The sequence below is a fragment of the Cryptomeria japonica genome, chromosome 10, assembly GCF_030272615.1.
Source record: "Cryptomeria japonica chromosome 10, Sugi_1.0, whole genome shotgun sequence".
In the NCBI taxonomy this organism is placed as follows: domain Eukaryota; kingdom Viridiplantae; phylum Streptophyta; class Pinopsida; order Cupressales; family Cupressaceae; genus Cryptomeria; species Cryptomeria japonica.
The window spans coordinates 697,699,916-697,717,395 of record NC_081414.1 but is presented as its reverse complement, the minus strand read 5'-3'; the positions used below and the strand labels follow the sequence as shown (position 1 = coordinate 697,717,395).

The window sequence follows — 17,480 nt, the reverse complement described above, 5'->3', positions numbered from 1 at the left end:
TATCCTTTGAAGAAATATTTATGAAACATATAATTTTGAATATATTTAATATGATCATTGTATTTACTTTCTATAATTTTAGAGAACATATACTTTTTAGTGATCATGCAGGTCTTAATTACACAAGAATTAAAAAATAATAAATAGATTATAATTCTATAAATCCACTAGATTATTGTTCTTATTTCAACAAAAATATTAATTAGGATTTAAAAAAACTATAGTATGAAATTTTTTTGTCTAATTTATGATTAATATCACTTCGAAATTAATAAAAAATAAAATATGTAAGAAAAAAATACAAAAAAATTATTATACTATATATTGTTGTTGCAAAACTATGCTTACAAATTTATAATTTTGCTCATTTAGAAAAATTATGCATAATGAAATAAATCAATTTTTTATAAATCTTGTTAACTATAAAAAATAATAAGTTATTGAAATTTAAGTAAAAATTTTATAAATAAATTTTAATTGATTTGAGAAAAATTAAAATCTACATGGGAAATCAAATAAATAACTAGTTCATATCATCTTTAAATTCTTAATAGTTTAATTGCTATAGATGATATAAGTTAAAAATTTGGTTAAAAATGATTATTTCAATGTTCCATTTTGAATGAAAATTGGGACATACTATTGTGGGCTTCCATATATAGAAATATAATTTGAACATACATTATATATAACATTACAAATAACTGTAAATATGAAATGTAAGCCAAAGGAAATGGGTAACTAATATAATCTAAACATACAATATTAATATAAAACTTTGATGGTATGTAGCATATTGGAAGAATTATAGTAGCTTGTTGATAATAATGTGGTAGCCAATAAGCTGGAAAAATTATAGTTTAATATGGACTTTGTACAAAAATTCTATATGAGAATTTAGATAAATATCTAGGATCAAAAATGATATATTGGTAGCCATGTTATTTAGTAAATAAATTATTGCTTATTTGAACACATTTATTTGTTCACATGATATTTAATCATTATGTTTCAACATGTAAGATAAAGGAATAAATGAATGGGTTTGACGGATTTTTAAATCCTTGTATTATGGTCACAAGTTTGAATTAATTTATGTGTTCTTGTTTATTTTTATCATTTCAAATTATTTTGATATCTTGATGGGTGAACCTTACATATTTGATCTAATGCTTGAAGACATTCATGGAGGAAATTGCTAATTGTTGGACAATATGACTAGAAGATTGATTATGTTCATGAGGACATATGTGACATTTAAATTTATTTGATTAGACAATTGATACCGATTTCAAATGTTATTAAAGGATGATATATTTCTATTACAAAATTCTTATAAGATAACGATTATTATGTATTTGAGACAATTAATATGTAAATCTTTTATATTTACAAATATATTTAGAATAACTGATATGCATCTTTTCTATATATATATATATATATATATATATATATATATATATAGACTTTATATTGTAATATGAACTCTCATAACTTCTAATAGGGAATGTGAACAATTTATGCCAATTTAGAATTATTGACATGGAGATTTATTTAGAATTATTGACATTGAGATTTATTTATGTCAACTCTCTACCACCTATTTTAATGAAATATTTATTGTTTAGTAAGAATTTTAAATGAAAGAATTGATTGCAAATTATGATCTTTACACTATTTTTGGTTAGTAGAATAAAGAATAAACATTTATAGATTCAAGTTTTGTTGTTTTAAGATAAAACAGAAATATACTAAATAATAAATCAAAGAAAAGTAGATAAATATTTTCAAACAATAATAGTTGTCAATAAAGTCTAAAGGATAAATAAACATTCAAGTATGTTTTACACAAACCCACCACCTCTAGAAACCAAAATAAACTATTAAACCAATAAAACACAATATACTAAGAAAAACAAACTAGACAAATTAAAATATATTATTAAGCTAGAGACAATGATGTCTCCAAAGGTAATTAACATAAAAAACAAGGGCCCAAATAATCAATAACTACTTTCCATTTTATAAATTTTTAATTTTATAATGTTTTATGTTGCAGGCATTTCCTTATTTGAAAGGGATGACCTCATTCTGGCCACCAATAGTCTATAATGGAGGACATAGCTAACTTCGCACACATAGAACTCCCAAACCGTACGTCGGATTTCAATTTTTTTTTGGTTGTCTCCGTATATGACTTAACTGCTTATAACTAAGGATCTAACTTCTGGGTAGTGACGATGCACATTGTGGAAATCTTTATGTGCCGAAAGGTCAAAAAGCGGTCATTTCAAAGTGCCTACCCATACATGAACTCCTTTGCACAAAAAGTAGATAACTCAAAATTTGCAGTAGTAGTGGACAAATGTTCTAGTAGTGGATCACCTTTTTTGACATTGTTTTACTATAATTATCCCATTTGTGCACCACTACTAGGACATTTGTGCAAAATTATCCACTATTGGTACATGTGATATTCATTAATGAACTTTCCATTATCAATTTGTTGGGCTCCTTTGCAATCTAGTACCGGGGGGTTGGGTTGACAAATGGTGTCCACTATTGGAACTATGTCCACTACTGGTACCCTTCCCCTAGTGGCCATTAGAGATTTTCAACAACTTCTTTTTTTTCTATCATCACTATTTTCCACGTATATGTGGTATTTTTACTGGTCGCACTACTACTGTTGTTTTAAAGGCTTCATCGCTGTCGTCACCATTTTTCATTCAAAAACATTCAGCATAAATATGAGTGCCTTCCCATTCCACCTAGACAAAATTCATTCATTTGGTTTGACTTTAATCTATTAATTTTCTATTGTTTTTAAAGTTTACGATATTGAAATAATAAATATTATATATTAATTATCAATTATATATTTAAATTTTTTAATAATTAAGGAGATTGAAGAAAAATTTTGATCCTCTATCACCAAATTGAAGCCAGTGATGTCAAGCTCTGATCATGGCTCCTCTGATTTTGACTTGCTGATATTGTCTAAGAGCATCTCTGGCCATAGCCATCTGTGAGGCAAGATTAGAGTTATCAGGAGAGTGATGCAACTCACCCTCAAGAGAGTGGAGTTTGTTGGTGAGGGCTTTCTCAATGGTATTATAATCCATGCCCTTCTTCTAACCAATGGTTTGGAGGAGCTCCTGCCAAGCGGCAAGGTTGTAGTTCCTTCTGGAAATAGGAGAGACAAGGTTGTGGTTCTGTAAATTGATAAATCTGATTATCATGATGGCAGCAGGAACCATCGAATCCTTAATAATATTAACATTAAGAAGGAATTTATTACCTGGACAAGAAGGCGGGGGCAAGGAGTTGGCGAGCTTGATCTGGGAAACAATAGGGTGGTGGTCCAAGATAGTAGAAGGCCAAACACAAAGGCGGTTTCCAAGATCATCAGGAAGAAAAGAAAAAAAGTCCTTATTAGCATATATACGGTCAAGATTGGAGTATATTCTATTGTTACCTTTTTGAAAATTATACCAAGTGAACCAAACACCTGAATGAGATCCTCTCTTTCCAGCTAGAGGGTCAAACAAATCCTTATGCTGTTTAAGTTTATCCCAATGGGGTTTTTCAAGGATTTTCCATTCGAAAGGATTACCTCAACTCTTGTCCTCATGATGTTCGATCATATTGAAGTCACCCACGATAATCCAAGGGATATCACAAAGTGAATCAAGGTAGTTCCAAATATCAATTCTGACCTTATAGTCATTGGGGGCATACAGGGAACAAACCCCAAAGCGGGAATTGTTGTCATTGAAGACTGCCCAAACAACCTTGTTGCGGGGGGAGAGACCTTTGTGCATAAGAAGTTTAGCCCATTTGTGACTGATAATCAGGGCAACACCACCCTTTCCTTTGGGGTGGTCAGTGTAATTTTTTTGAGAGTCTTTGCAGATAAAGTCTAAGAAAACTTCCAGGTTAAAATTGGTAGTTTTTAGCTCTTGCAACATAAGAAAATCAATATCCTTGATCAAGTTGAGGCACATCTTAATCACATGCTTTCTACTTGGATCTTCTAGGCCTCTAACATTCCAAGAGACTAACTTCATTAGGAAAAATTTTGGGATTTTTTTGCCGCTAGTTGGGCCCTTGTTTTTGGAACCCAAAGGCCTACCAACCTTCTTGGAGGTTTCAACAATTTCATCAGCACCAAGGTCCATCTGAGCATCCATATTGGAGGGATGCTGATCAAAATTCAAAGAACAGGGGACCTGCGAGTAGAGAGAGAGGTGCTCATCCATAGCAGGAATGATAAGAATGGTGGAATCATTGCTAATCTCTTTAAGCCTACTAGGGGTAGGGTCAGAGTTCAGATTAATATCGGTTGACTTACTAGGGAAAGGTCCAGGGGGATCCTCGGGTATTGAATCCAATCCTCTGGGAGTGTCAATAGCAGTCGAGGGTCCAGCCGGAGCATCCCCAGTAAGTGAACCGATATTAAAACCATCGAGATTCTCAAAATCTTGAACAATGGATTTAACAACAGAGCTCGACCTTGACTTACTAGCCAGGGATCGAGTGATCATTCCATGATCAATGGGCGCATCAGCCTTCTTGTTCTTACTTGAGTCAGGGCATCTGGCCATGGTAATTTTTTCAAGGGCAAGTTGTTGCACATTTTTGTGCCTACACTTTTTTTATTTCCTAGTAACCAGTTGGAAATCCTCACCGTGCTCATCATCAAGTTGGCCTATAGCAAGATCAATAGGAAATTGGGGTGGAGGGGCAGCATTGAAACTACCAAAAATAGGACACTAGTGTTGGATTGGTCACTACAAGTGTTGGATTGGTCACTAGTGTTCTTATTCTCAACTTGGGTGGGAATAGTCTTGTTATTAGCTCCAGGGGGGGCGTTTTCAACAAGGGAGGTTTTATCAGAGGGGCCCCTGGGCTCAAAGGGCTTAGTAGAGTTATTCTTTTCTAGAATTCTACCATTAGAGTTTCTATTTTTTTAATGATATGGCCGTTATTATGCAAATGGCCCTCTTTTTTACAAAGAAAGCAAGCATTCAATCCTCCTAAAATTTCAATGGGGCAAGAAAGGAGTGCACCCTCTATATTAATCTTGAGCTCCTTAGGGAATTCGACCCTAGGTTTTAGAGAGACCAACAGTCGAGTATCAAGATGCAGTATGAGCCGAGAGGATTCATCAATTCGTATAACCTTTCCAAGAGGTTCCATAATTTGGGGGATAAATTTCCATAGAAAGGGTGGTATATTTTTTAGCAGAACCCACCTAGGGCACTAAAGTGCCAACACTTCTTCGTTAATGGCTTTAGGGGTCCAACCAAGGGCACAAAAGGAGGTCCTTCCAACAGCCCAATACTATTTTTTCAAAACTTTCAACTGCATTTCATGGGTGTTAAAAAATATCACAAATAAACCATTTTGAATTTGGCGACAAAAAGAAATCTGAAAACCTAATTTCAAATTCCAACAATTGTAGAACCAGTCGTCCATAATTTTCTCGGGGGGCATTTATCAACATCCAAACAAGCAAAAAAGATAGCAGAATTCTTTAATCTATTCTTCTCTACCAGAATTTCATTGAGCATGGAGGAGTTAGGGGAAATGAGGATAGCGTTCGGGTTGGATCGAGATTCCTTACCTTGAGGATGTCCTTCGTTGCTGCAGGAAGCCACAAATCTTGCATTGTCTGCAATAGTGTTAGCTGCCCTAGCAACGAAATCCTTATAAGACAGATTTTTTTTTCTACTATCGTTCGACAGGTTATCATTTACAGAGTTATTGTTAAGGTTGGGCATTGATTAGGAAGATATGGGTGGTGCAATAAATGTACCATTCGATCCAGGCTCCATGAGGAGCCGAGAGGACAAGAACTCTTAAAGATAATAAATGAATCCACAGACAATGTAGAGGCAAATAAACACAAGTAAAGGGAGGAGAAAAATAGAAAACAAACCACATGGAGGAGGGAGACCTCCTCCACAAATCAATTTGTCGGCCAACCCAACATCGAAAGTCGAGCTCGCAATGCAAGCCGATTCGTCTCCCCTTAAATTTTTTTTTCTAGGCTTAATATATTGCTTAATGTATGTGGTTTAAAAATGACCCTTAGAGAAAGGGTGGATAGATTGGTTGTTGATGATAAAGAGATTGTGGATCCTCCTGACATCATTGAGGCTTTCTCCTTGTACTATCAGAACCTCTTCACTTCTGAGGACTCGGAGGAGGATAAAACCCTTATATTGAGAAGTAGAGTTGTCATCCCCTCTAGGATCACCAAGGGGGACTCACTTCTTCTTGAGCAGGAGATTTCCATTGGTGAAGTTGAGAGAGCTATCAACTCTCTAAGAAATGGGAAGGCCCTTGGACCAGATGACCTTCCTGCTAAATTTTACAAGGCCAATATTGGTTGGGTTAGTAAGGACCTCCATGAGATCTACAATGAAGCCATTAACAGAGGCTCTCTGGGTGAAGGTATCAATTGAGGCATCATTAAAATCATCCCTAAAGATGGGGATAAGTCTCTCATTAAGAATTGGAGGCTGATCACCCTTCTTTATGTGTCCTATAAAGTCCTTGCCAAAATCCTCGCGGTTAGACTTGAAAAAATCCTTCCTATGTTTATCTGCTCTACCCAAACTGGTTTCATCAAAGTTAGATATATCCTCGAGAACCTGATCACTAGTTGGGAAGCCATGGGATGGGATAAGGTCTCCGGGCAAGATGCTGCCATGTTCCTTCTTGATTATGAGAAGGCCTATGATAGGGCTGAATGGGACTTTATCCGCATGATGCTTGGTGCTTTCCTTTTTCCTAAGGAGTCTGCGACATGGTTAAAACTCTCTTTAAAGATGCCTATGCCCTTATTGATATCAATGGTTCCTTTTCCTTTCCTATCAAGCTTTCCTGATCCATCCGTTAGGGGTGTGCCCTAGCCCTTGCTCTCTTTGTCATTGCCTCTGATGCCCTTTTCTATCTCCTTTGGGATGATTCCCTCTCTCCCTGTGTGAAGGGACTTAGGATCCCTAATCAATCCCAACTTCTTAATATCCAATTTGCTGATGATACCTCTTTATTCCTTGAACTTACTAAGAAAAATTTCGAATCCCTTAACCAAAAAATTAAGATCTTTGGAACTGTCTCTGGTGCCAAGATCTCCCAGGCCAAGTTTGTTCTTCTAGGATGGCAAGAATTGCCTCCCGATTGGATCCCTCAACTTGGTTTCTAGTGGGAGGGTCCTAACAAGATCGTTAGATACCTCGGCATCCCATTTTCTATATCCCCCTCCCTCAAAGACATGTGGATTTGGGTCAGAGAGAGGATTGATAAAAATCTCAACAAGTGGAATAATGGATTCCTGTCTCTCACTAGTTGGGTCCAAGTTTGCCAAAAGATCCTCTCCTCTTACAGCATATATTACTCCTTGACCTGGATGTTTAGCAATTACCAAATTCTTGAAATACAAAAATTTATAAGGAACATCCTATGATTCGATGGCAAGGGGGGGGGGGGGGGGGGAAGAAGCATGTTGTTAAGTGGGCTTGGTGTCATGTTGAGAAAAAGTTGGGTGGTCTTGGCCTTAAAGACCTTAGACTTCAAGGGATCTCTCTTGCTGCCAAATGGATCTTCCATGCCCTTGACGAAGATGAGCCCTGGAAAATTCTGATTAGAAATACCATTGAGAGAGTTGTTCTAAGGCTTGCTAAGTCATGGAAAGATCTCCACTTTGCTGACATTGTGGCTGGTAAATTCCTTGTCTTAGTGCAGGGCACTACTGTCTTTAAATCTATTTGGAAGGCTTGGGAGCATGTTAGGAGCTCCCTTATCAATACTAAGTTTTACACCAATAATCAGGTCCATGGTGAGAGGTCCATATGGTGGAATCTCACTCATGCCACCAAGCCACTTGCTCTTACCCAAGGATGCTCGGCTAGACTTTGGACGCATAAGGGTATTACCTACTTCATTGATATTTTGGAAAATGATGACCTTATCTCTTGGGAAGAACTCAGCAGCACCTTCAACCTCCCTCAATCCTAGAAAAGAAGCTACAAGTTGCTTCAATGTGCCTGTACCCATGTCAATCTCCCTAAGGAATGCTCCCTTGATTCCCATAGGCACCTGCTCTTCAAATGGCCTAGTGGCACTCCCCTTCATAAGCTTAAAGCCCATGACATCTATGATATTCTATCCAGTGATCACTCCATCCTTTCCCACATTAATCAGCTCTGGTACTCCAACCTTGATGTCCCTCACTGGCAGTCCTCCCTCACTGGCAGTCCTCCCTTAACAGATTTTGGAAATCTCCAATTGCTCCAAAAATTAAGTATTTTAAGTGGCCCCTTCTTATTGATAGACTGCCTTTAAGAAAATATGATTATATTTCTGATCTTTACTCTATATGCAAGGTTCCTGAGACATCTAGACATGTTTTCTTTGATTGCATTGTTGCTAAAGAAATTTGGCTTATGTTTGGTTTTGTGGTGCCTTTCAGTGCTAATACTATGGAAATCGTTACTAGATATATTCATGGATTAAAAAAGGATACTAATCTTGTTTGGTCTATCCTCTTTGCTAACATTTTATGGCACCTTTGGAAGATTAGGAATGAGGACCGATTTCAGGATCTCTCCAGGATCCTTACTGAGACTTTCAAAAGACTTACTTTTTATAATATTGTTGTCTAGGTGTCTATAGTCATGGGTATCGAAAGAAACAAGTTGTATAGATTCCTCAAGGATGGGTCTACTACCATGTTCATTTATGAGATGCATGGCAGGTTTGAGTGGATGAGATGCGCTAAGAGTCTCGCCTCCTTTGACAATGCCCTAATGAAGCTGAAGAAGGAAATCCAAGACAATGGCATGGCTCCTCCCCTCCAAGTCACTACGCTGGCCCAGAGTCAAGATTGAAGGGACGTGGTGTGGATGGAAGGTCCTGCTGGATGGACTGCCTAGGTTGAAAATCAAAATGATATCCTCCACTGACTCGCTCTGGTGCCTTCCTATTTTGTTGTGATCCGATCCCTACCTTGGCTGCTCGTATCTTTATCAGTTCTTTTTTTGTGATCTTCCTTGGATGGTTTTGGCCATGTACTCTTTTGAATATCATGTTGTTATGTTGGGAGATCTCTCCCTTAGTTGGGCTCTTGATTCTTCTGTCGTTGTTTATGACTAAGATATCTCTCCTATGGTTGGTTTTTTTTCTTGGCTATACTTTTTGGTTACTGATTTTGTGGTTGAGGCCCTGCCTCCCCCTCTCGCTCTATGATCCTTTTTTTTTTACTCGATTTAAATATATATATATATTAATAATAAGATATATTTTTTTATGCCATTTTAAATTTTATTCTTATTTATTATAATTGATATTATATTATAATATTTATTATGTAAGTGCATAAAGGAAAATAAACTATTTATATTGTTATATTATTCTTTATATTATATATATTATATGTCATAATAAAAATATAAAATATTATATTATACATATATATTGTTATATTGTTATATATATATAATAGAAATATATAATTATATTTTTATTCAAATTCTTATTGACTTAATTCATATTCTATCTAATATTATATAATAATTAATAAATCATATAAATGTTATTTTATAATTATCGAAACAACATTGCTATTTACAATTATATTATATTTACATTGTTAATTAGTTTGATACTAATTTATATTTTTTATTTATTAATTTACCATCATTCGTAATATAAGAAACACTAATTTTAGTTAATAATTAAATTTATGAATAATGCATAGATACAATGGAATCACTTAGATTAAATTAAATTGAATGGTTGGACAAAAAATCAAAGCTAATGTCAATTCATTTTAGATTGTGATTATCAACAAAATAAATGATTAGAAGGGTCCAAGATTGTATGGAATTTATGCTGACTTGATCTCATAATGTATGGTCATAAGGTTGTATGTTGAACTAAACCAAGACAAGCACCAATATAAGGAAAATCACAACATAGTGTAATTTAAGACTTCCAAAGGTGAGAAACAAGTGCAAACAAGAGAAGTGATAAAAAAGACATAATAGATCAATTGCAATGAAGTCAAACCAAATATTTTTCTTCAGGTGTATTTTGTTTTAAGAAAAATAAGTGGATAAGGGCACTAAATGACAATGCAACTGCAACAAAAAACAAAATGAGTTTATACATGTCAACTGTACAAATAATTCAATATTTTGTTAAAACTATTTTTATTGGTTCAAAGATTTACCAAAGGTATAGCCACCATACTAGATGCCAATCTATGTCAACATCTTTGTTGATGAGTAAATTACAAATGGGCCCACACATATCCCTCTCCCTCTATATATATATATCCTTATCTTTTTCTCCTCCTCTACATCTATATTTCTCTTTATTTGTATCCCTCTTTCTCTCTCGCTTTATCTTCATCTCTAACTCTACCTTCTTCATTTCCCCTCTATTTAGACATGTCACTCTCTTTATCATTTCTCTTTCTAGACATGTCTCACTCACTTTATCTATCTCTCTTTATCTATCTCCTTCTCTCACTATTGCTAACATAATATACACCTCTTGGTAATGGATTCCAATTATCTTATTGATTCAAAGTTTTTATTTCGCTTACGTTTGGTTCCCTATAAATGAATGCAAAGTTGATTCTAATCTATCACTTCTTCATTGGGACTTTGCATAAACAACACCCTTTTCTAAGTGGACAACCAATTAACCTCATGCACTACACAAATTTATGCCAAAAAGATCAAAATTTTTCATGATTGACCTTCCATACCTCTTTGACATACCCATTGCACACCAAGATGTGATTGCTAGTTAGAATCTTAAAGACCCCATAATATCATATCTGAAAGAGCCTTCCAATACATTTATTTATTTATTTTTGAACCAAACAGATTACAATAATAAAAATTATAAACTATTCAAAAGAAAATGGAAGAGAATGAAAGATTAAGTACTATCCAATACTGATTATTATTACTTTCACAGAAAGCACGCTCACTCTGTTACATTGCTGAATTCAACATAGCTTCGGATAGAAAACTAAACCTCTCTCTGCAGTCAAAATTCTTTTTTGTTTGCAACTCGTGTTTCTGGAATGGCAAATATTGAAATACCAAATACTATCACACAGATAATTAAATAAAGCTGGTCAAACTACCTCCTCAAAGATTTGGTCTTTATTTGTGGACCCTCTCTTATCTTAAACAACGCTGCACTGACAACAAAAATTGGCCATTTCTCACTTTGATTCTCCAACACCCAACTGCCGTTACTAATCTATTCCTTCTTCACCCACAACCTCTTGGAACTGGTTGACCAAGTGTCCTGTAGATTTGAGATGCCTTGCATTGGAAGTTATACCCTGTACTAAATTCTATTCAAGTTTAGTTGTAATTATGCAGTGCATAAACTCTAAAGAATCAAAGTTGGTATGAAGATAATGAGCCCAACAACACTTAATTGATTTTTTAACACTTTCTTTTTATATCATACGTTTTAGGTGGCTGTATGGTCAGTAGTAACAATATATGGGATTAAGCAAATGGAGGAGGTGGAGATATATATTTGTGCACATATTTTCTAAGGTGCAACATATTTTGTCATATATTTTATATTTTGATTAATCTAAAAAAATATCTATATATTCTTATATTTGACTTTCATTTAGTATCAAAATATCTATATATTCTTATGTTAATATTTGCATAGTTGAGATTGACTTCCTATGTAGTACGCCTCTGTATTAGCACCAACATTGCGAAATCTGTTTTAAAATGGAAAGCTTATTATTTCTTGAAGAATATCCAAACATATTTTTATCATTATCCAAATATTTAATGTGATGTAAATAAGTTGGAGTGGTTTGATCGTATTCAACACAGGTAAGATTGAGAGCAAAAGGTGCAGGACAAGTGCCCAGCAGTTATTCTTCAGTGGTTATCAAAATAATCTTCCTTTTGATGTCTGCAATATAAATCTTATCAAATATGAATATGGTTATGGATAGAAAGGGTAATAACTGTTACTTATTTGTTTCATTGTCATCTGAGCTTTTAGGTTGTATTTTTGCAAAAGTTCATGGTTTTAGCTTGCATATAAGGTTTTGATTTTATTGTGTCATTCAATCTTGTTTTCTATTTCAAGTAAAATATGCAATACCGCGTTGTCTGTAGCTTTAGTTCATATTTCAATCCATTTGGAAGTTTGTAAAGGTGCAACAATATATTTAAAAGATTAAATAAGTTTTTATTATGTTGTTGAGATGTCATTGTGACAATTAGGTGAGTGCTTTAAAAAATAAATAAAGTAGTTGCATTTTGAGCCTCACAAGTGTAGCATCCTAAAATTGCGACACTTGCAATTTCTACTACATTTGGGTCTTCATGATGGCGACGCAACGTTGAACCTGAATGGAGACCTCGAAACCTGTTTACAATATCAGAAACTGCATCTTTCTGCACCTTGGCCTGATCCTCCTTGCACCCTGCTATCCCAGGAGGTGGGACCATGGCGCCTAGCGCTCTGGTCCCTCAGGACCATGGCGCCCAGTGCCCTGGTCCCTGGCCCTATTTTGGGCCCGGTCTCTTGTTGGGCATCGGGTCTTCAAGTTTGCAATTTGGAAAATAATGTTCCTAGGTCGGCCTAAGGTCGGAAAAATCAGTCTCCTAACCCTAATTGACAAGTATATAAACTACATTTCCCCTCCCAGAAAAAGGGTGGTAGTAGCAAGAGGCGGAAGTGATATTCAAACATTCAAACATTCAAGCATTCAAGCATTCCTTCAAGCAATTGAGCATTGTAGGTCTCCATTCAAGGCTAGGTGTTGCATTCAAGACAAGGATTCAACCATTGAAGAGGAGATCACCTACAACATACAAAATACAACATTCATTACACCTTTGCATGTAAGAATACAAACATTCTTACAACAAGGTATCATTACTTGTTTACATTACAAACATTTACATTTACAACATTCTCATTTCTTGGTTAATTCCAAAACCAGGGTTTGACCTAAAGGCAAACCCCTAATCCCTAACCCCCCAATCGTCCTCTCTTTTCTGTGTGTAGGTTGTAGGTACGCGGCTGTAATAGAAGATCTGGAATCCTTGTGCAGAGACGAACAGATCCCCTTTCGTTTCGCGGATTTTTTGGAGGACCGTGTGCACTCCGGGCGCCATCGTCCCGTCAACTTTCGCTCAAATTTGCAGGACAGCATCGTCTCGACATTTTACTGCTAATTTCAGGTCCGTAGCTTCATCCTGTGTCCCTATCTCCATTTATAAGTGAATCTTTCCTACTTCACATGTACTCCTAGTTCAATCCTTCTATCTACATTCTTTACAAAAGAGGGTATCCTTGATGTCTCAACCCTTGAAAGTCATTTAGAATTCAGTCTTGCATTGTGTGGGATTGGATCTTGCGAGTTTCAACCCCTCTTTTGAATGTAAAGTCTCTCCTAAGTGAAAACCGTCAACCCTAGTGACCTCTTTTCTCTCTCCTTGGAGTGTGGGGGAATACCTAGGGTTCGATTTTTCGCTTTACAACAAGAATAAAATTTTGGTTTTTAGCTAGAGGTTAACTGAATTTACAACTCTACAGGTCTATTGTAATTCAACCCAACAGCCAAATTAAACAAATGCAATTTGCAGATCTGAAGCCAAATTCCACAAGAGTTGCTAGCATCCTACCTGTCTGTGCCACAATGGGGGCTTTGAAACAGGGTATGAACATCTTTGAAAGGACAATGCAAGTGAATTGCTTAGTCAAATGAATCCCTGGTTTGGCTAGGCCACCTCATTTTTTTCCTATGTAAAGCTCCATTCCCTTGTCCACTTCATTACTTGAATTCTGTATAGATAGTGATATTGAAAAGCCATGTCAATCAACCAACTATATCTTGCACATCCTGCACTTAGTCCCACATCTTTTTACTCCTATCCTATTCATACAAGTTTTGATTCCCGAGTGTTGATGCACTGTACATTACAACCACACTTCAGAGAATTTAGTAGTGGGCATAATTTCCAGCGGAAGGCATCTCATACTCACATATCTCAAATCTGCTGGAAACTTTGGCAGCCAATTCCAAGAGCTTGAACTCAAATCATATACAAGTATCTCGATGCTTTCCTTGGCTCTGAAACAGATCTTATCTCCCACTCCCACGCATTCAAACCAATTTGAATTCGAACTTCTCCTAAATTCCTCAAACACACTACTCGGCATCTTCCCAACCTCTTTCCACTTATAATCCTGCTTCTCTTTCTTCTGAAAAACTAGCTACCACACAATTACACCTTTCAAACAGTGATTTTCTTCGATTGCCCGAACCACAAACACGCCACGCTTACAACAAACAAGCCGAGCCCGTGAATTGTTGGCCTCTGCTGTGGGCATAGCCATGATAGAAATGATCCCCTGTTCAATATTGTAGGCCATTATGCCCCCGCTGGCAATCATGCCCAACAAATAGCCCTTGAAAAATAACATATTTTCACTCCTTAAAACCACATCAGGAAAGGTACCTGCAACTTTCCATGCCTTGCTAGTCGAATTATATGCTTCTATTAGAACTGTACCAGTGCTGCTCATGCCCACCACCATGACTGTATATTCTTCCATCTTATTCCCCGCTGGTAAAATAGTCTTAGCCGTAATTCTACTCACAGAGACCATTTCTGGTAGCATCGAGTACGTTTGGGTAAGGGGATTGCAAACACAGAGCGTTGGAGAATTATAGCCAAATAAGAAATTGGCGTTAATATCTGCCAAGAGCAGCCCAGAAGCAGATCCCCTGAAGTTGATGGGGTAATCATGAGGTATGAAAGATAAAGAAATTGTTAGCCAAGTGTTGGTAATGAAGGAATAGATTAGCGAGGGCAATTGGGTGTCGGAGGGGCAAAGAATGAGAAATGGGTGGCTATTTCTAGCTATTGAATTGAAATGTTGGGATGAGAAGAGAGTATTCCAGGTCTTGCAAACAGCCCTGAAACGGAAGAAGCAGTCCACTGGAAGGCATTCCAGTATTCTCTCCATCAAATGTTCAGGCAAGTCTGACCACATTGTTTCCTTACGAATTGTGAGAGGACCCATTTTCAGAAGTAGAGGCTATTATCCCAAATTTTTATAGCAGTGCCAAGCTTCACGTTCGCTCTTAGCAAGTCTGCAATTTCGTCAATCGGACGGCAAGGGATGGACTGACAAATATTTTTTAAATCAATAAATTAATTAAAGCCAACAATAAAGGTTGTTTAGCTTTCTTCTTCTGACTTTCCTCATCAGCGTTTTCTTCCTACCCCACATGTCAAATAGGGTGACCGCCTGAATTTTATGTTAATCATAATCAACCAAGTCCCTATCATGTACCAAAGACATGGGTTTTTATGGTTCTATTATTATCTCCACCAAATTCAGGAATATAATTTCTTAGGTGCACATGTTCTTTATTTTTCATATCATTACAATCGTTGATTAAATTTAGTAAATTCATCTTAATCATTCACAATCTAACAACCTTCATGCCAACCTTTCATTTCCTTATTGATATTATAAAATTTCTCTCAAGCATCGTCTACCATTGATCTCACCATCAAATTTTTACCATCCATTCCTCTTTCCAAAATTTTAAAATTTAATCACTCTTTCCTCCATTTCATCATTTTCACCATTCATCATTATTTGGCCTAAGTAGAAGTTGTCAAATCAAGTAGTCTTTAAGCAAAGGAACAACCACATATTAACTAATCAAGGAGCAAATCAAATCACAATGAAGTCATGGGTAATATTTTGAGTTGATTTCAATGTTATTATTCTGCTTTTGTTCCCACTCTCATCTATATCTAGAGGTTTGAACTAGGATTCTCTTGTTTTGCATTTGGTTCTATTTAAATTTTTGAATTATTGCTTACATTGACACTTAGCTTAAAAATAGATTATCAAAATATATTGCGGAAGATGTCAAAAATTGATTTGTCAAGGTGCACTATTTTTGAGACTTGTTATAACAAATATCTTAGAACATGTAAATAAACCAAGCTCATCAACACTCAATTGCACATACTTAAAATCAACAACTTCCAAGAGTAGAGAACCTAACAAATTTACTCCATGTGTTTGATCGATCTACTTGTGCTTTATCAACCTACCATGCATAATCCATCTCCATTAATTACTAACCCCACATGGCATATTGCATTACAAATTTCTCTATCATATTATTTCCTTGTTCTCTAGTGTGTTTTTTTGGATCATTGCACTTCTATTATGAACATGACTTCATGCCTATAATTCCATTTCCATTGGAATACTCCAAACCTACTAGATTCTATAATTTTGTAAATTATCAATTTTTTTTGTGTGTTAAACCTACTATTTCATTCAGCATATACCTTTATGTGTTGTAAGAGTCTACTCCATTCTAGTGGTCTTGATGCACTTTTCAATAAGTATTGAACTTTGACCCAGATTATAAGTTGTTTAAATAATGAATTAGTTATCATATGGAGTGAAAAAAATGTGTGCAATATTTCTTTGATAGAAGTCTATAAATGGATACAAAATGAATCCACATCTAGCATTATAGAAAGTCTTGTAAATTTCCGTAATTTATATATCCAAGTCTAGCCTACCAAAGTTTTGATATGTAATCATTTTGAGAAATAAAAGCAGGAGAGAGAGTGCGTTCATCATCAACAGACCCAACAAATTTAAAGAGACCTTTGTTATCAACTCTTCCAATAGCAATTACATTTCTTGGGTGTTTTCTATCTCTAACAACAACTTGATTAGTAGCGACAACAACCTCATATCTAGCTTGAGTAATTTTATATACTAAAATAAGATTCACCCCTAATCCTTCAACCAATTAAATATTTTTAAGAGACCCATTTCTCACATTAACAGACCCTGATCCTAATACAGGCTCGATACAAGAAGTTATATTTTGTTTCCAATAGTAATTTCTTGATCTAAATTATTCCCCCTCATGAAAATCAAGAAATAAAGATTTGTCTCTAGTCATGTAAAATGATGCTCGTGAATCTTAAGTCCATTCTTTATTAGTCTCTAAAGCAAAGTATCCCCCCTTAACACTAGATTCACTTTTGGGTCTAGCACTTACTGACATATTTGGTTGTTCTTGCATTTTGAAGGAGATGGCTATGAAGCTATGTCTATTTGCTATGCCATCCTTACATCTTTCTTCCTTGGGTTTGTACTAATATCTTTCATTGTCCCTCTTCTTCAAACAACATATGATTGTCATTGCCATAATACCTACAAATGATGATGTTTCTTCCCACTTGCTTTTATGCATCATCATTTCTAGAAAAGTGGTTAGAACCATCATTATTTCAAAATTTATGATTTTTTTTCATATACTTCTTTCCATCAACATTTCACTGCATATGCATGATTCTTCTTAATATAAATTTCTTTAACAAGTTGAACTTCATCTAAAT

The 17,480-nt window shown here is 35.5% G+C and overlaps 1 protein-coding gene across 1 annotated transcript; it reads right to left on the bottom strand.

Annotated features, from left to right (window-relative positions):
- Positions 1-14,301: 14,301 nt before the first annotated feature.
- Positions 14,302-15,114, bottom strand: LOC131859140 (F-box/kelch-repeat protein At5g15710-like). Its single transcript, XM_059212694.1, has one exon. It carries the CDS (start codon positions 15,112-15,114, stop codon positions 14,302-14,304), a length of 813 nt encoding a protein of 270 aa, XP_059068677.1.
- Positions 15,115-17,480: the final 2,366 nt, after the last annotated feature.